Here is a 21004-nt window from a genome sequence, read left to right on the forward strand (position 1 = left end):
TACAGGGGTTGCACAAGGGATGTGGTAAGTGGGAAAAATAAAAAAAGAATGATACCAAACAATCCACGGACATCTAGTAAATTCAACATTGTTTTCTAATAAACAGCTTGGCAATGGTAGGTGAAATGGCCCTTATTCCAGGAAGCCTTTCTCCATCTCTCAGGTCTGGGGTTGGTGTCGTCCCTGCTTTGGGCAGTGTGCCTCCTTCCACCACCACCAGAGGAAATGTTCACCCACTGGCACTCTCTGCTAAACTTTAAGCTCCGTGAAGGAGAGAGACCGTTTCTGTTCATATTGCCTTCATTTATGCAGCATATATTAACTTACTTTTGCGTGACCTCTCAAAAAACCCCATATGTCAGGGCTTCCCTGGTGGCGCAGTGGTTAAGAATCCGCCTGCCAATGCAGGGGACACGGGTTCAAGCCCTGGCCAGGGAAGGAAGATCCCACATGCTGCGGAGCAATTAAGCCCATGTGCCACAACTACTGAGCCTGCGCTCTAGATCCCGCGAGCCACAGCTACTGAGCCCACGTGCCAGGACTACTGAAGCCCACGTGCCTAGAGCCCGTGCTCCACAACAAGAGAAGCCACCTCAATGAGAAGCCCACGCACCGCAACGAAGAGTAGGCCCCGCTCGCCCCAACTAGAGAAAGCCCGCGCGCAGCAACGAACACCCAACGCAGCCAAAAATAAATTAAAAAAATAAATAAAAACCCATATGTCAAATACGGGTAATGGGAGGATAAAGGAAATGGTAGGTACAATGGATCTATCAAGTGTCCATCACATAGGCGCATAAAACAAAGGTGAGTTGTTCTACGAGTATTTGAGATCTAGTTTATCAAAATTCACACCATTAAATTTAAACCAGTGAAATGCAATACAGACCAAAATAATGATTCACATCCAGCTGGATAAAATATAATGTAATACCTGGCTGTGCTCTCATTTAGAAATTCTCTTATAGAATTCTTTATCGTGTTTACGGATGAGTATCTGCAACATTATTAGGAATGGAATTTAAGTTTCCACGTAGTGTTAACAGCTGATCATCAGTGAAGCCGCTGACAAGTATCTATTGGGAATTCATTATCTGCAAGACCCTGTGGTCAGTCTTAGGTGGGTGATGGTACAGTGAGAGCCAAAGGTCTCTGCCTAACTCAGGGTGCTTAGATTCTTGAGGGGGACATAGCGTGCGTTCAGCTGACTGGGTAACTAGGTATACACTGGAGTGACTGTTACGGGTGGGACTGTGGCCCCTAAAATTTCACATGTTGAAGTCCTAATCCCAAATACTTCAGAATGGAACCTTATTTAGGAATAAGGTCATTGCAGCTCTAACTGGCTGTGATGAGATCATACTGTACTAAAGTGGGCCCTTAATCCAATGTGACTGGTGTCCTTTTAAGAAGGGGAAATCTGGGGCTTCCCTGGCGGTCCAGTGGTTAAGACTCTGCGCTTCCACTGCAGGGGGCCTGGGTTCCATCCCTGGTCGGGGAACTAAGATCCCGCATGCCTCGCGGCACGGCCAGGAAAAAAAAAAAAAAAATTATGCCAAGAAGGGGAAATCTGAACACAAAGACAGGCACAGCGGGAGAATGCCATGTGAAGAGACACAGGGAGAAGACAGCCACCTACAACCCAAGGAGAGGCGCCTAGAATCCGCTCTTCCCTCACAGCCCTCAAAAGGAATCAACTCTGCTGGACCCCAGAACTGTAAGACAATACATTTCTTTCCTTTAGGCCACCTAGTTTGTGGTTCCTTGTTGTGGCAGTCGTGGCAAATTCATACGGTGACACACACTAAATTCTCACAGATGAAGGTTTCTCAGCCTGGGCACTATTGAGATTTGGGACCAGACAAGTCTATGTGGGAGCACCCATCCTGCACCCTGTAGGATGCAGCAGCAACCCTGGCCTCTATCCACATATGTATGCAACACACACACCCTTTCACTGGAACCTGCACTAAACCGGCTACTATTTTCAGAGAAGAAACGACCTATAGAAACTCGGAAAAAGGAAAAAGTCTAGCTCAGTATCTACTTACAACTTCCCCAACGGCAAATAAAGTACAAGACTTTAAAAAATATAGACCCTTATGATCTATAAATGACACTGAAGAGTGAAATCCCATGTCTTCACCTCCAGATGAGAAGGGCTACACAGGAAGGCTGAGATTTAATTGGAACCTTTATCAAACTATTATAAAATTACAATGGGATGATCCATTGAAAGGGTTTTTTTTTTTTTTTTTTTAACAAATAAACTCCCTAGGCCAACAGAAGGCCAATTAGAGTCAGAAAAGCAAAACAATGATTTGCAACTTCAGTTTCAGCTAACTTGAAGTCTGACTATGCTGAAATTGAAGGGCAAGGAAAGGTCAGTTTTTCTTGGTTTGTGTATTTTTATAGGTGTAACTAGAGGAAAGAAACAAGAGCTCCAACACTGTATGCTGGAACAGAGGAAAAGAAATTACTGCATCGTAATTCCTCGAAAACTCCGGAACGCGTTCTATTAAATTCTCTTACATGTTATGTGGTTCACAGATCAAACTTTTGATCCAAGTTTGGAGGACTGAGAGGCTTCTTAAAATTCAATCAAAATGATGTGAAAAGGTGCACATTATGATATGCTCCATTTAGAGACTTATGCATTTGTCAGGAAGACTTTTCTCTTTTTATCTTAAAACAGAGTTCAGGAAATGCTGGGTTAGTTTTCTCTTTGCTGCAATATTTTAAGAGTACTTCCCAATGCATAGTTTCTGAAAGCATTAGATTCCTGATGCTATTTCAAATGATGTGAAAGATTTTGCTTGCATGAATTCTACATGCTGGAATTTTTAAATGTTTTTTTCCCTTTGTGTCTAGAAAAAAAGGTGTAACGTACAAAAGTATATTCCAATCCTCTATATCAACACACGTACACTGAGAGTTCATGTGAGCAAAAAATGTCCCTCAAAGTTGAGTGTTATTGCAAGAAATAATTCTTCTTCATAATCACTGCAGAATTCCCCCTCTTCAAATAATGGACTTTTACTAACAGAAGTAAAAAAAAAAAACATTTTCAAACAGCAGACACCTGAATCCTTACATATTCAATTAACTAAAACAAATCTATCATGTTATCAATGAAAGCATCCTCAAATTCCTACATGCTTTGCGTTTCCACATCATCACAAATCCATTTCTGTACGAGATGCTAAAGCCTCAGGAAAATACATTAAAAGAACACATTTACCTGATGAACCTAGGGGCAGGACAGGAATAGAGACACAGACGTAGAGAATGGACTTGAGGACATGGGGAGGGGGAAGGGTAAGCTGGGACGAAGTGAGAGAGTGGCATGGACATATATACACTACCAAAGGTAAAATAGATAGCTAGTGGGAAGCAGCCGCATAGCACAGGGAGATCAGCTCGGTGCTCTGTGACCACCTGGAGGGGTGGGATAGGGAGGGTGAGAGGGAGACGCAAGAGGGAGGGGATATGGGGATATACGTATACGTATAGCTGATTCACTTTGTTATACAGCAGAAACTAACACACCATTGGAAAGCAATTATACTCCAATGAAGACATTTAAAAAAATGGCTAATAAACCAAAAGAAAAAAAAACACATTTACTTTTTCAGATCAAAGTAATTAACAAAAATACCCTTTCTTGGTTTTGGTCCTTTCAGTATGCTATTGCTTTCTTCAAAAATTCTATGTTTATATTGTACTTAGGTTTTGAAGTACCATAGGCACCCAAATGTCATCTATTCTGTGATTTTTTAAAATTCTAACCTAAGTGGCATGTTTTAGAACAAACAGGCTGTGCTAGCATGTTATTTGTTTAAATGCTCATAAGCACATTTTGTGAAATGGCTGTAAATAAATACTTATAAGCATATTTTGTCGAGCAGCTATAAGTGTTTTTTGGTGCACTGGGTGCTGTTTATATGCTTCTATTTCTGTAATTAGAAGATAAAATCCACTAGATCATTAATGCTCAGGCCCTCCCGGTAACAGTATAAAATGACCGCTAACCCACTGGCTTGATTAGACAAGTGTGCAGGGCTCTTAATTGAAGAGTTTCATTTTCATCACAAAAATGGCTAGGGCATTAAAAGTGTCTCCTCTAAAATTTGGAGATGTAAATAACTAAGAACTCCTCTGTGATGGTACACAAGTCATGAGAAGAACTCGAGGATCAGGTTTAAATATCAAGTCTGGGAGCTGCTGAATACGGAACCTCATTGTGGTGCTTTGACAAACGGTCATTAAAGGTAGTGTCAAGCCAACTGAAGGAACGTTTTTTGAATAAGAAAACCGATCTGGCAGCTTTACATTTCGGAAAGCAAAAACACCTAGGTCCTTGAAAAGCAACTTACGGTTACCAAAGGGGAAAGGTGGTCATGGGGGGGTGATAAATGAGGAGTTTGGGATTAACAGATACACACTACTATATATAAAATAGGTAACCGACAAGGACGTACTGTATAGCACCAGGAACTCTACTCAATATTCTGTAATAACCTAAAAGGGAAAAGAATCTGAAAAAGAAAATATATAACTGGATCACTCTGCTGTGCATCTGAAACTAACACAACATTGCAAATCAACCATACTTCAATTTTAAAAAAAAGGAAAAAAACCCACCTATGTTCAATCATCCTAAATATTCCGTCCCCCACCAAAAAAGGTGGAGGGATCACCTTGGTTTCTAAAATTTGATAGCCACAGCAATCCCGGAAGAATCTGTTCTAGCAGCACAATTCACACACGCACTGCCTTTGCCATTAAGAACTCTGGAGGTGTGTTTTTGGCTACCTTCGTGCGCGACACTAGGAAACCAGGCAGCATCTGTCTTCCCTTGTCTGTATCACCTCGGTCCTCTGGCTCAGCTTTCTAAAGATGGTTTTATACTAGTCACCTCACTCTGAGTGAGGCATGCTGCCCAGGTCATGCTTTTGTCCCCCAAGTGACATCTGGAAGCAAGGATTCACTTCGGCATGCCAAACTCCCTCAGCATACCAAGAAACAGCCACTACATCACAGATGTGGCGCATTCATCCCAGCATCCCCCAAAGAAACTACGTGGTCCTGGTAAACACAAGCCCCCATCAGCGCTGAGAAGTGATAGGAACCATTTGTGAGACGTGGTGATGAGCTCTGAGCGGTAATACTTTTGATCATGTGATTCATTTTGTTTGCTCAACACAGTGTGTGTTTGTCCTGAGAGGAAGGACTTCGGTACATATTGACGCAAAGCTCTTAATTTATACTTCCTTTCCTTTTAATTGGCATCTTGTTACCTAAAATTAGCTGGGGAACGGAGCAGACAGAGCGTCTCATGATCAGAGCAAACTCTCTCGGCTGAGTTTGCAATAATTAGACCCACCGTCGCCCGCAGATGAACAGACACCTGGAGGCCTGCCTTATTTCTTCCCTGGTGCCTTCTCTCCATATCTAGAGTGATTTTTAAAATCTGACGTATAGTCATATTAATTATCATTCCCTGAGGTGGAGTTTGGCTCCTAATTCATGTTAAAAGTGAAGTTCAAACATTCTTGCCTGTAACCTTATGGCATAAAAAGCCTCCACGCAAAGGAATTCTTTCGTGAAACCCGAGACGATCGGGACACTCTACTTCACCGATACGCTGGATATCATTTACACAAGGAATAAAAGGTCACGTGTCCTCTAAAATCCCACATTTGCTATAGGCATTTCTCCTTCTATTCTTCTGTTTGGGCAGTAACTAGATACAGGTACGATGCAAGTGAAATGAGTTTTCCCTGATGAGTAAGGAAAGTAAACGCCCCCAAAATGCCCAAACCCAGATTTCATCCGCCATTCCTTCCCACGCGCGCACGCTCTCGTTCTCTCTCGCTCTCTCTCAACTGCAAGGATTGAAAATGATCCAGATTTTTCAGAATTCGCCCTCACCTTGACAACGCTAACATTACAAGCGGCAGTCAACTTTTACAAGACACCCTTATTGTGTAACACGGCTAGGCTGCCAAAAAGACGTGCTATAACGAATCAGATAACAAAGGCGAAGAGAAAACCTTCACCTGCCACGTAGCTAGCAGTGAATATACTTTTTCTTTCCATGACATTTGCTGGCAGAAAGGGGTTCGGCTTAAGGCGGATCGGACTAACCTTCAATTTGTCATAGCGCTCACTCAAAGCTGCCACCTGATGGTCTCGGTGCCGCCCGACCAGTTTACACAAGGCACAGATTAACTGGTCATCGGTCACGCAGTACATATTCACCTTCTCATCCTCGTGCTCCAGGCACATCAGCCCCCGAATGTGCGAGTCCGGGATGGGCTCAATCAGACGGTGGCCCGTAAAGGGTTTCTTGTTCGGGTGAGTGGCTTTCAGGCACTCGTCACAGTAGGACACTTCGCAAGTGACACAGGTCTTCACGGCGTCTTGGGCAGGATCCTGGTCACAGAACTGGCAGAGGACTTTCTCGGCCGAAGTCATGCTGTTGGCGTCGAACGGCCGCTCCCGGCGGGTCTCGCTGGGGGAATTGGGCCCGCTCACCGAAGCTTTCTGGAACCTGTCGATGATGTTCTGCAGGGTGACGTTGCGCTTGAGCCCGTCTAGACCTCGCTGGCTGAGCGTGATGACATGTCGGCAGGTGGGGCACTGGAAGGCAGTGATGGACTCCACGGACTCGTTGGTGGCGCAGTGTGACACCAGGATGCGGTGGGCGCAGTTGAAGCAGAGGCTGTGTGCGCAGGGGAGCAGAAGAGGGTCCTCAAAGAGCTCCAGACAAATAGGGCAGGTCAGCTCCGACTCCAGTGTTTCCATCTTCAGGCAAAGCTCTCCTGGGTCATCAGCAAAATCCAAGGAAGCTGATCAGCTATCTGGAAACAGAACGTAAGATTTGATTAGGCGCGAGGGGGGTCAGCCATGCGGGGCTGTCAGCTTTGACTACATCTCAGAATAATTCCCAACACAGGTCACGGAAGGGTAAATGTGTGTACATTCCAAATAATTCTCTCTCTATTCACTGGGGAAATGGGGGGTGTGGGGAAACACCCTAAGCCCGCAGACCAGCTAACATTTCCTCAAGGTTCCCGTCACTGAAAGCGGCATTTTTTTTTTTTTTCAATTTTGTTCTTTAAAGGTTCTCGCTCCAAACTGGCAAGTTTTTGAAACTGTAATTTCCATATCTAATCACAATAATCTTACGGTGCCATGGCCAAGTTTTCCTTGTGTTGAAAATGAAAATGTAGAAACATTAATTAATGAACTACGGAGTCTTTCATAACTTTGAATTTATGAACTTACATGTTAAGTATATGTGTTTTAAGGGCCTCTGCTCTGCCGAACCGAACCAGGCTTCAGAGAAGGAGAAGGGCACTTATTGTAGAAATGGGCACGAAATGTGTATGAAATCAAACGCGTGATTTCAGGGGTAAGGATAATGCTTCAGCAGGGGATGTCAGTTTCCAAAATACATTCCCGAGAAAAAACCGTGACTTTCACAAAGATGATTGTGATAAAGGCAACGTTTCTGGCATGCGTTTGTTACTCTTCTGAATAATTCTATTGTTTAATCCAGCGGTGGGACGTGGGTGGGCAGAGGGAAGCAAAGAAAAATATCTGGGGGCCTTTTCAGCGGCTGCGGTGAGCTTGGGGACCAATGACTAATAACGACATAGTTCATTAGAACAAGGATTTTCGTGGCTACCATATTCATTTGCTAAGTTGTAACAGTGGGGACGATTACAGTTGAGAAAGCAGTTGAAGGCAGTGGCACTCCTCCGAGGAGATTTACAAGGGCTGCCGACAGACCCTGCACAGCCCTCCCGGGCTGAAATCTCCCATCAAGGGCTTGTCACTGTCGCCAGCGACAGGCCGGGCTAGCAGGAGGTCCAGCCTCACACTCAGGGCCACGTTGGCCCGGGCACGACCTCCGGCAGCTTTGTTGCTCCCCTCCAGGCGGCCTTCGGGTGGCCCAGCTGCACGCTCCCCTCGCCAGGAAGACTTGCTGCTTTTGTGAACTCTCGCCTGCCTCCCCTTCCAAAACAGGAGGGCAAAGAATCCCACATAAACCCCTGCTCATTAAGAGGGAAGAGGCCTCGTGCTCATTAGCAGGCCTGGGAACCAAGCCTCTTTGAACCTTCTCCCTTTCAAGGCCATTAGCAGAGGTCTGCGCAACAGTGACAGGCATATTAGATGCAGCCCACTGCGGGCTGTGGGAGAACCGTGCAGTTCACCCAGTAGATGCAAGGTTCAAATCACACTCCGGGGGGATTTTCTCAGCCTGATTCATAGGAAGGCTTCACATCCAAAGCTATGTTTAGTGATTCTGACAATCAGCCTTTTTGTATTCACACCTCCATTTATTTACAAAATTCGCAATTTCTAGAATGCCCTGACCCTCTCTGAAATAGCATCCCTCAGAAATACCATGGGGTGCTGTGGTTAAACTAATGCTCATCTTGCTATCAACTGAACGGTAACTGATCATTAAAAGTGTAAAGTATGTGCTAAGCTTGTTACAACTTAAAGGGCTGCTGGCTTCATCTTAAAGACCTCTCCAGCCATCCGCTAATGTTAACTACGTAAGAAAGGATAAATGGGCAGCAGAGATTTGAAATATTAAAGGTTTCTCATCTTTCCACAACCTACAGTGGAAACCCCAGGGCTGCTGTTGTGAGAAACTTACCAGCCCCGCTTGGTTCCGGCCAACCCTTCCTACACAAATAGCTTGGAAGAAATGCACAGGTTTTACCTATTAATCATCATTTTGGTTCATCATGGAAAAACAGAATTCTCTCTACATCAAATTTCTTCTCACTTCCCATCAGAAGCATGTAAAGGAAAAAGGTAGCCCCTTTGGTCTGCTTCGTTCTCAGGTGAAACAGAAACACCTACCGATGGATCTCAACAGGGGGCTGAGCGTCAACTATGCCTGGAGAGTTCTGACGACTGTATTTTTAGGCAGGTGCTAGAATTCCATCCCGGAGCGGTGCAATCAGAATTTCTAGAGGTGATGACGCTGCCGACCCCGATGGAAATGCTGACATTTTATTCAAGAGACATTTACCGAATACCAAGCACTGAGCTGGCTCCTGGCTTCCTCCTCTTCCCCTTTCTATGATCGTGGACGAAGCCAACAAACATCCTCTCCTACCTGGATGATCGCAGTATTTTTTCTAAATGGTCTCCTGGCTTCTGCTCAGTCTTGCCCCTCCCCCCCCCACCCCACCCCGCGCCCACAGTCTATCCTCCATTCGGAAGCCTGAGCCTGTTAAAACACGACAGAGCCTGCCTCGCCTCTGCTCTACCCTCCAGGGGTTTCCCATCTCACTCAGGGAGAAATTCACCAGAATAAAACCAGCCCCAGAAAACACAGACTCAGACAGTGACCTCATTTCCTCCCACGCTACCCCTTGTTCTGCTCTGGGCACATGGTCTCCTTGTGATTCCTCAAGCACGCCACGCACGTCCTGTCTCCCCTTGGCAAGGTCGTTGGAATGACTCTCCGCTCCGATGTCACCTTCTCTGTGAACCCACATGAAAGCGATTCCCCTAAGACCACCACAACCACCCACCCACCCATCGCGGCAACCCTTCTTCCCCCATCTCGGTTTGTTTTCTTCTATGACGTGCATCGCCGACATAGTGTATTAGTTTGTTCACTGCTCTGTCTCTCCCCATGGCCCCAGCATTAGAATATCAGCTCTACGAGAGCAGAGACTCTGTTTTGCTCTTTGAGGGATGTACAGCCAGCACCGGGAACAGTGCCTCACACACAGTAAGACTCGGACATTCGTTGGTGGAGTTAATACAAAGTACTGATGTTGGGGACGAACCCAAAAAGAATAAAACATAACCCTTGCTTTCAAGAATCTCTCAAAAATATGAGAACGGAGGTCAGCAAAGTTTCTGTACCAAGGCCAAGACAGTAAATATCTTTGGCATTGCAGGACAGACACTCTCTGCTGCAATTACTCAATTTCGCCACTGTAGCACGCAAAAGCAGAAATGAAAGATCACGGCTGTCCAATGGAATCATATTTACAAAAAGCAGGTAGCAAGCTGGATTTGGCGTGCGGAGCTTACTGTGCTGACCCGTGTTTCAGAAGAGAGAAACATGTCCAGCCAGCCAAAAGAGAAATGGAAAGCACTCTCAAAGAAGTATGAATAAAATGCTGCGCCGGCAACAACGGCCACACCGGGAGAGTGAGACTTCGACAAGCGTGTACAAGTTTCGAGTGCTAACAGGAAATGCCATGCGATGGGATTTCACCCTGACATCAATGGACACGATGTGAGTCAAGTGCTCAGGGGCAATTTACGTAAGAATGATTTAAGAGCAGCTGCTCAGAATTGGACCTTTTTTCTTTTATTGCCCTAGCACTTGGCGTGGGGCTTTATGCAAGTCTCTACGCTGTAAATGTTGGTTAATTCTATTAAGTGATGACAAAATATCTAGATGCAAAGTGAGGTTGAGCCAATTTTCTTAAACTTTGGCCTCTGTGCTGCCAGAAAGGAAGGGATTTTGATTTGATATCTGCAGCGGATCTCATTTTTACTACTTTTATCCAGATTTTGCCATGGTAGCAATATTCTTGTTAAACTACTCAACAATAAATTACTAAGCATGCATGCCATTCTCCCACCGTAAAAAAAAATAGCATGGTTTATTTTCTAGCTTTCTTTAAAATCTTTTTTTGAGAAATGAAAATGCCATTCATTCTTTCACCAAATACTGAAGTCCCTCTAGGTGCTGAGTCCCGGGACAAGCAATGGTAACACCTGCCCCGCCTACTCACAGCGATCTTCTGGTCTATCAGGGGAGAGAACATACAAACAAATGGTTTTCCAGCATGACAAAAGACACGCGCCAAAGACTGGGGGAGAAGAGAATGGGGAAGCTTCCTGAAGGAGGCAACACGCACGTGGGTTTTCAAGATGAACAGGGGTTTCACCAAGCACACAGAGGTGTGAGAGTAGGGGTAGATTGTGTGCCAAAAGTTAGGAGGGAGGGAGGGAGAGGGAGGGAGGGAGGGAGAGGGAGGGAGGGAGGGAGGGAGGGAGGGAGGGAGGGAGGGAGGGAGAGAGGGAGAGAGGGAGAGAGGGAGAGAGGGAGAGAGGGAGATTCTTAGCTTTCACTACAATGGAAGGAAATCACACGTGCATATCATTGTCAGGAAATGCTATAGCTCAACATTTTTCTGAATGGGCTGATTGGTTCTCATTCAGAGGAGGATGTTGGTCATCATGGGAAGCCTCGCAACAAACTGGGGACAGAAACAATTCACAGCTCACACCTCTACTCGTCCACCGTTTGTGGTTCAGAACAGGGCACAGAACAGTGAATGAGAGGAGAGAGTTGCATGGGTGGCCAGATAATGCAGGATGATCTGCAGCTCTGCTATTAGCTGTGTGTCCCTGGTCGTGAGTGTCCACAGATGTTCCCTCCAATTCACTCCAATCACATCCCTCAGCAGCCAAGGCTTTGGTCACAGGATGCAGTTAAGCTCTGGAAGCTCGGAAGCACTGGGCACCAGACATCTTTTCAAGAAACTTTCTTATAGATTCAAGACGTCGAAGGAAAGCACTTCTTTAAAATGGAAACTGAGGGCTTCCCTGGTGGTGCAGTGGTTGGGAGTCCGCCTGCCGATGCAGGGGACACGGGTTCGTGCCCCGGTCCGGGAAGATCCCACGTGCCGCGGAGCGGCTGGGCCCGTGAGCCATGGCCGCTGAGCCTGCACGTCCGGAGCCTGTGCTCCGCAACAGGAGAGGCCACAACAGTGAGAGGCCCGCGTACCGCAAAAAAAAAAAAAAAATAAATATATATATAATATAAAATATATTAAAATTAAAAATATATTGATGGAGAAATCAAAAGCTTTACAGACAAGCAAAAAAAAAAAGGAAACTGAGTAAATGGATATTTATTTTCCACACGTCGCCCCTTGCTCCTTTACCTCCACTCCCACCCCTCATTCTGTGTAGCACTGAGATGGGGCTTTTCTGACTTTCCTCTCTCTCCTCCAGCTAAGCAAAGCCTAGGTGTTTTCAAAAGGGCCAGCCAGCCTTCCATCCAATAGCCATCCAGCTTGATCCACGTGCTGCTTTCTCTGACACCTAGGCTCCTGTCTTGCAGCGCCATCTCTTTTCAGAATCTCAGTTCAGCACTGACAGTACCTTGCTTCATTTACTGTACGCGCTTCAACTCAGAGCGTGCATCTCATGGGACTCCTCAGCTTCCCTCCCAAACCCCTGTGCCTCCCAGGCCTCCTGCTATCTCCTCATGGCGCTCCCATGCAATAAAGTTGTGCAATTGTAAAATGAGCTACCCAGCAGGATGGTGGCAAGCGTTGTGACAGCCTAGGCAGGGAATAACGGCAGGCAGAATAACGGCCCCCCGAAGGCTGGCCACATCCTCATACCCGACACCTGTGGATGTTTTAGGTTACAAGGCAAAGGGGAGTTCAGGTTGCAGATGGATTTAAAGTTGTCAAGCAGCTGACCTTGAGACAAGGGGATTAGCCTGGACCGTCCAGGTGGACTCAACGTAATCACGAAGGTCTTTAAATGTGGAAATGGGAGGCAAAAGGGTAGAGTCAGATGACGCCACGTGAAAGAGACTTGACAAGCTATTGCTGGCTTTGAATATAGGAGGCCACAAGCCAAGGAATGTGAGAAGCCTCCAGAAGCTAGAGAAGGTAGACAAACAGATTATCCTCTAGAGCCTCCAAACGGAATACAGCCCTGCAGATACCTTGATGACAGCCCAGTGAGACCAGTGTCAGACTGATGACCGCCAGTGTTGTTTCAAGCCATCAGGTTTGTGGTAATTTGTTACAGAATCAATAGGAAACTGTACACTCTCCGTCCCCCAAATCCAAACCGTTAGCCAAGACACGTAAATGTCAAACCTTAGTAGTTCTTTGACTGGTTTCTCTGTTCTCACCGCCTCCGTGTTGATCTAGATCTCTACTGCATTCCAAGACTATTGCCAAAAACAAACGAACAAACAAAAACCAAAAAAAAAAACCCACACAAAAATATCTCCTAATTTGATTTATTACCTCCAACCTTTCGTCTTTCAGTTTCATCCTTGCAACATGCTTCAGGCATCATAACTTTTTCTGGTCACTTCTCTTAAAGGCTCAAAACACTGAGCAGCTCCCTGCTGCCCAAAGTATGAGTCCTGACATCTGATCTCCTCTTTCAAAGCCTTGCCCAACTTTCTCCCAAACTGCTTCTTTAACCTTACTCCCTATCACTCACCTCCTGTACCAGAGACCCAGTAAATGGGACCATTTTCTGCTCTTAGCAACTGCCCTTGCTTTTCTTCCTAGCACAAATCATTTTCACCCTTGTGAGTTTTTTTTTTTTGGTTTCATGTTCATTTTCTTGTTTTTGTTTTCTGTTTTTTTTAGAATGACAGCCGAACCTCCTAGAAGCCCAAAGAGCCCTGGCCACTATTGTATTTGGGGATTTCATACTAAACAAAGAAGAAATGTTTTAAAAGATGGCTCATTAAATACTGTGACATGTCTGACATGTTTACAATTAGCCAAGTAAAGCTTTTAGCTGAAAAACACAAAACAAAGTAACTACCCTATTCACAAAATAACTAAAATATTGATTTGAAAATAGTATTTCCTAGTACACAACAGAGTGATCAGTAATGAGACTCACGTTTAAAGCTATATGAGTTATCTTCTTTCATCATTCATTCAAAAGATTCAGATTAGCTCTGGGACCGATACAGGCAGGCATGAGTGAGCACAAACTCCGATCTCATATGGAGGTAACATTCATAGTCAAAACTTGAGACCAACAGAAAGACTGCGGGAGAGCTAGCGGCGAGGGCTGTAGGGGTGACAGCACCTTGGCACCCAGGTGATGGTGAAGGCTGGTGATGGTGGATGGTGATGGCTGATCCAGCTGCCTGGGCAGGTGCCCCCTTGCTCCCTCTGGGCTCTAGGTATCATCATCCTGAGCTAGCACTCATTCCAGGATGAGGACTTTCCCGGAGGGAGAAGGGCTTTCTTCTGTCCAAGGTACAGGATACGGAAGGAAACAAATTGGAGGAGAAAGTTCCCAGTGGAAAAGGAAAGACATTGGGACTTCAAGAGTCCAGGTGTAGGGTTCAGGCTAGAGAAGGGAGATGGCTGAACTCAGGACGGTGCCCTTATGCATCGCTGTGATAGGCCAGGGAGATGGAAGTTAAGAGGGTTCATATCTGTGTTCATATCTCTTGGATTCATCTTTTTTGCCCCCTCCTTTGAAGTAAAGGGCAAAACTATTCACCTGACAAGTCAATACACAGAAAACATTTAACCCCCTGCCTAGGTTGTCACAACGCTTGCCACCATCCTGCTGGGTAGCTCATTTTACAATTGCACAACTTTATTGCTCGGAGTCTCTCCTGACTTCCGCTATGACCTGCACCTTGAAGAAACATCTAGGACCCCTGCGAGGACGGCATGCATTGCCAGGTTTAATCCACGGTCAAAGTCAATGAGCAGACTTTCCAGTTCAAAACCCCAGGAGTATGGAAATTTTACCCATATAATCAAGAGGTGACCAAGGATTACGAATCTCCAGACCAAGTGCCTTCTATGAATTCAATCACCCGCTAGAATAAGGAGATATTCAATTGTCAGCAAGTCATCCCTGAGTTTTTTATTCCAAATGTCTCTTAATGGAGACGCTGACGTTTTAATCATAAGGCAAATCCATGTCTCAATGCTTCCCCACAGTGTATTCTATGTCATGTCTGCATACTCCATCAACGATAATAATTTTTCTAATTTGGAGTATATGAAAAAGAACATGCATTCTAGCCACGTATAATTTTACTTTCAGTCCCTCCCTTTGTAAGCTCCGAAAACCATCTCTACGAGGGAAATCAATGTGTCACTGGACCAAAGAATAAACTTGGATACCAACACTGGGTGGCCTGTGGTCAACTGTTGATAGCAGGTGGCTCTCAGCCACTGCCTGGGTGATTCCCAAGGACTTCGTCCGTTTTTCTCCCCCCAGATATCCTCTGGAGTATGGAAACTAAGCTTGATGTTAACAAAACGTATGTTCTACCAAAACATAACAGAGATTGCAAACACCGTCAAAACGGCACGTTACGCCAAGCCACATAAAAACGGTTTGGTAAAAGAGATTCCTAAAAGTGTTGTGAAAACGAGACAGCGCCAGAAATGCTATGCATAAATTTAATTCTTTAAGAATTAAAAGAATTCTTTTAAATTGCAGAAACAGCATCAAGTCAATTTCCTATCCTCTCGCCTCACGTGAGTAATTAAGGTTGAGGTGACTTACTGCCGTCTGGATTTTTGCTATGAGATTATCTCTATTACAGAGCCACAGGTGGAGTATTTGTTTTTAAGGACTGTGGAACAACGTTTTTATCTTGGATCAGCAGAAATACAGACTGTCAGAGGACTAAATACTTGGGAATTGGGAAACATTGGAATTGAACCTCAGTTGGTGAGGCAGGGTTTGCAACAGAGACTAAACTCAGAAAGGACGTGGTCTCATCTCAGATAAATATAATCTCCAAACCCCAAACGTGACCTAACAGAAACTCTGTAAAAACTGGGTGCTACACCCCAGATGAATTCACCAGAAATCGAGTATTTTAAAAAACAGAATAGGGCTTCCCTGGTGGCACAGCGGCTAAGAATCCGCCTGCCAGTACAGGGGACATGGGTTCGAGCCCTGGCCAGGGAAGATCCCACATGCCGCGGAGCAACTAAGCCCGTGTGCCACAATACTGAGCCTGCGCTCTAGAGCCCGCGAGCCACAACTACTGAGCCCACGTGCCACAACTACTGAAGCCTGCGCACCTGGAGCCCGTGCTCCACAACAAGAGAAGCCACGACAATGAGAAGTCCGCGCACCGCAACGAAGAGTAGTCCCCGCTCGCCGCAACTATAGAAAGCCCGTGTGCAGCAACGAAGACCCAACACAGCCAAAAACAAAAACAAATAAATAAATAAATGTATTTTTTAAAAAACAACGTAATACAAGCACTCAATGTCTGCACATTCAATCCTGGTTTAGTAGTTAACTTTGAGTTATACAACCCACACAATAAAAATACTACCAGAGGGCTTCCCTGGTGGCACAGTGGCGGGGAGTCCGCCTGCCGATGCAGGGGACACGGGTTCGTGCCCCGGTCCGGGAAGATCCCACATGCCGCGGAGCGGCTGGGCCCGTGAGCCATGGCCGCTGAGCCTGCGCGTCCGGCGCCTGTGCTCCGCAGTGGGAGAGGCCACAACAGTGAGAGGCCTGTGTACCGCAAAAAAAAAAAATAATACTACTACTACCAGAATGCTACTTTAGTGATTAGTATCCTGGCTGATTTGAGAAGCAGGTGGGTCAGTAAATGCACAGTAAAACAGAGCCATGGGGTGATGGAAAGAGGGGCAAGGGAGATTCAACTGAATTTAATGGCATTCTGAAAGACTAGAAATTGAAACCACCACATAGGCTATATCCCACCCCAAATTACAGCAGAGAACAGTCAAAATGCAAAAGGACTCTTAAAGCAACAGTAGAAATAATACATGGAATAGGAACAGGTGAAGAAAGAAGTGATCCCGTAGCATTCTATAGGTAATGCCTCTGAAATATCACTGTTGTTGACCTCCGACCGTCAGCACATTCAAATTCATTCACTTCATTATGAGAGACTAGAAAAAAATTTCTGCCAACCAAGTTGTAGGAGACCAGAGGGACTGATGGGGAAAAAAAGGGAAGAGAAAATAAGCGCAGAGGCACTAGCCTCAAGTTTTAAACTAACTAATGAGTACAAGAGATATTTTTAATCGCTTGTCATTTCATCTGTATTCTAGGGAGTGCTGAAGTTCAAATGTTTTACCTGATACCTGAACTGAGAACCAGGAAAGGCTTTTAATTTCACCCAACACCCACCTGGTGGAATTCATGCAAATTGAATTAAACTGTTCACAAACCCTTTCTGTCCTTCCACATCTGTCTAGAACATGCTCATTTTTTTAATAATTGGATCTCTAGGACATTCTTTAAAATAATCACATACTCTCTTGCCCATGCAACCTGATTAATAATGAATGAACATTCCTGAAAAGAATCACTTGGAAGCCTGGCAGATGTCTTTAGGGATATGAAGCCTTTAATGATAAAAATTAAGGAGAAGTGGGAGCTAGGTCACACTGTCTGGTTATTTTAATTGAAACCCAGTCTTCCAAATTTACTTAACAGAATGCTTAAATACACCTTCTGGAGTTCATTATGCAGACAAGCAAAAAGACACAAATGGCGACGGAAAAAAGCAATCCTGATTTCTGGAGGAACGACTGCCCGATTCTGCCCTGTCTTAACAGTGAAGAAACCCCTTCAACAGTCTCAGAAACGCAATTTGTTCTACTGAAAGACGGATCAACAGGTTAAAAACAGGAAATAGAACATTCGTCCTTAAGAGTTCTTTTAGCATCTCTCCAGATTCTTACAAAAAGATTGCCTTGAATACCCACCAATGGACTGCACCCTAGTTCTTTTTGAAGAAACATCGCCGTAGGCAGAGGATGGAGACCCACGAAATGACAGACAGGCCACCGAGACCAGGTGGTGGGTGGCAGGCAGTGCTGGAGCGGTCCTGTGTGTCTGTGCAAGCGTCAACGGTGAAACACAACAGGAAAGTCGACGCGACAATTCCAGGAAGGCCAGCTCCGCGTCATCCAGCCCGCCAGGGCTGCTGAGTTGAAGAATCAAACCTCCCTCTTGCTTTCTAACTGCCTTTTCCTCGGACCCTGCCGTGGCTTCCCTGGGCCCTGGCCCACTCAGTGCTCATCTGAACCAAATGAAAAGGCAGCTCGGGTCAGGTCAACACCCACTGCCTCGTCTCCCCCTCCCCGAAATCATGACTTGGCAGCAGGACCTGTGCCCTCACTGCTCACAGGGACCAGCAGTGGGTCAGTGTCCTACAGCCGAGCGCCGGATGCCAGCTTTCCACACTGCCAACGGGAGCCGTCCCACGCCAGCTCCCGGGGTCACCAACGGGCACCGGCTTCCCTCGCATCTTGATCCTTTCGGCCTCTTCCTGAGCACACGATCACATTATGCTCTGGACGCTGCTTTGTTTTTTTTTTTTAAATAATATACTTCTTATTTTGCATCTATCTTCTGAATTAAAATATACCATCTAGGAGAAGTTTTTTAACACTATGTCAGGACGCGTGATCTCTTGCAGAGACACAATAAAGCAGTCATTGTTTCTTTGAGAAAGAGAGATCTAAATTGCAATCTATCATCCCGAGAAACAACTGAAAATATACATATGAAATATACGCGTATGTCTATACACCCACAAGCGAGCTTTACATATATATACTACATATATGTAGGTATTACACACACATATATAGACATATGTGTATATATGTGCATATAATACAAGCATAAACACACACACAAACACACAAAGCAACTATGTGATGGGTGTCCCAAATTTCAGTCTCCAGAATGGCAAAGAAAGAGTGAATCGAGAACGGAAAGTAATCTTTTAAAAACCGATTGTCTGAAGGAAGAAAGGGAAGTAGTCTTCCTCAAAGCAAAAAAAAAAAAAAAAAAAAAAAACCTGCCCCCCTGCTTATCACACTGCACAGGGCAAAAAATTGCAACTAAAGTAAATCATCAGAAAAGTGTAAAAAAAAACCAAAACCATTTAAAAACCCACACTGCTTGCGAACCTGCACAATTCGATTTGTAAACCAGACATTTGGACTCCACCAAAAGTGTTTAAAGAACATTTTTTTTTTAACTTTAAAGAACATTCTTGATACAGGGCCAGCAGGAGGCAAGAACAGATTCCCCGTGTCACCTGGTTCGCACGTGGTGACAGCTACTTTCATGCCACTGCAACCCCTCATGGTAAACCAAAGCACGTCTCTCATGTTTGGACATAAAAATGCAAACGTACATTTTCTTGACTTGTGTCTCTACTAATCATAATTGCATTTGTCTTTTAACAATAGGAAAAGGGGTTACTCAATTTCACCTACAGATGACTGCCCTAAGAAGTCTTCATCCTCCATGGAAGGGACACTCGTACATCATCCAACAGAACAAAAGAACTGTTCATCAGGAGATTTGAAAGCACCGCTTTTGTTAAAACAACATTAAAATTGTCAAGATTTCTCCAAGACATTTTGGCGTTGTTGTGGAAAAGTTAGCCTGAAACATCAGGAAACATTTACTCTGCCCCTCAAAAACCAAAGAAAGTGATAAACAACAACGAAGTCTATCATCTTCTAGAGAGCATAATCTCTGACCACCTCAACAGGAAATTTCCCACTGTCAGGGGGTCTCCGACATTTCGTAGCTTTTAGAGTTTATGTTCAGAAAGAAAGCGTCCGGTTTTAAAGACAAATGGAACCTATTTTACACTAAATTGAAAATGACGGATGTTTCCCAGGTCTGCGCGGTACGGGTGTCAGGCAAGAATCTGGTTCTGAAGGCCGTGAGAGCAGACTTGAAAGAGCAGGGAGTGGGAATGTGTCACATCTGGTCTCCTGACAAAAATCTAAATCGAACCTTCTGGAAGAGCAGGCCCAACAGCATGGTGGTGGCAGAAATGGAGGCCACTGAGTCCTGTGAAACCAACCACAGAGGAAAAGTGCTCCAACACTGCCTTCCCTGAATGCTTTTCCAAGTGTATATACATAGTTCAGTAGGCGCTTCCACATACATTAACAGAACTATTGCTGTGTCTATAGAAAATCCTATGTCTACAGTGTTATCAGTTCTTGGAGCCTCATATAAACATGCACGTGGATACATCTGTACACACCCACACACACACGTGTACAGAAGCACCTTTGCAAAATTCCTTGGAACTTGCTAGTATTCCCTCTTCACAAACCTCTGGGTGATAGCATCCCTCCTGCATGAGAAAAACTTTCCTTCCTCTGTGCAAAAACAGAAACCTGTAAATAATTTATATATGAAAAACCAAACCAAACAAACAAATGACCAGAAAGAATCTGCCACTCATATTTGAAACGGGTGACCTGGAAACCAGCAAAACCACACAAGAGGTCTAGTCTCTGGAGGACAAGACCAGTGGAGCTGGCTTTTGACAGCAAGAAAATCCCACCTGGAAAACTGCTTGCCTCTTGGGGAAATGCTTTCTTACTTCATTCCTCCAACACTCCTCTGGAAGGCAGAGAAAATGCACGTTCTCCCCTTCCCACTTCTCATCACCAGGAGGAAAACGTATCAGTAAATAGCTGCTGATGACGGCCAATGTGGCACTGCACAATTTTTCTCTTAAGTTCAATGACGCGACATACACAACCATGCACTCAGGTAATGACAGTGTTACACAGGAACTACTACTTATTGTGAGAAGAAGTAGTTCTTCTTGGGAAGAACTGCAAGATTGGGAAATTCTCTCAAATATGATAATAGCTCCTTTTGTCAAAGGAAATCGCTTTTCCTCTCCGTTTTTAAAGCCAGCCACACACAAAACCCTAGTGCTCACAAGACCCTGAAGCTACTTTGCCATCTTAAAAAATAAAGTAACCCTGCTTCACTACTCCTGGTTAACTTTTATGAAGAACACGTTTTAAACATTTCCCGTGATCACTCAAGCCCTACAGTCAGGGGATGCAGTCTTTTTTTTTTTTTTTTTAAGGCAACAGAAAGAGGAGGGACTCTTTTGTTCTGAGTTGTTATTGTAAAGCACTACACGAGGGATGGGGAACATGGGAACAGGGCAATGAGAAGGACAAGAGTGCTGACAAACGAAAACAGGATATTAAGAACAGTGTCGGAACTGGGTGTCCCGACAGAACAAAGGCAGGAGGCTTCTTGGGAGAAATTTGACCAAAAATACCTTGAACTGATTTCAATGCTAATGGATGAACTCGTTTTCCTGGCAGCAAGAGATCTTTCTGGGGCAGTAAAATTAGTTTATCATTCACACACACACACACACACACACACACACACACACACACACACACAC

General features: G+C 44.9%; 1 protein-coding gene across 11 annotated transcripts in view; it reads right to left on the reverse strand.

Moving 5' to 3' along the window:
• Positions 1 to 21004, reverse strand: part of MID1 (midline 1) — a 668179-nt gene that overhangs the window by 124183 nt on the left and 522992 nt on the right. For 9 of the 11 annotated variants that reach the window (XM_027096545.1, XM_027096544.1, XM_027096543.1 and 6 more), the window contains one exon: positions 6151 to 6866. In XM_027096545.1, the coding sequence (XP_026952346.1) occupies positions 6151 to 6810 (660 nt within the window). In that variant the 5' untranslated portion in view covers positions 6811 to 6866. Of the gene's footprint in view, positions 1 to 6150; positions 6867 to 8886; positions 8977 to 21004 lie in introns of those variants that run through there. The other 2 variants (XM_027096549.1, XM_027096551.1) reach the window with 2 other exon arrangements.

This window comes from Aethalodelphis obliquidens, unplaced genomic scaffold (genome assembly GCF_003676395.1).
Source record: "Aethalodelphis obliquidens isolate GAN/ISIS:26980383/991018 unplaced genomic scaffold, ASM367639v1 scaffold104, whole genome shotgun sequence".
Lineage (NCBI taxonomy): Eukaryota > Metazoa > Chordata > Mammalia > Artiodactyla > Delphinidae > Aethalodelphis > Aethalodelphis obliquidens.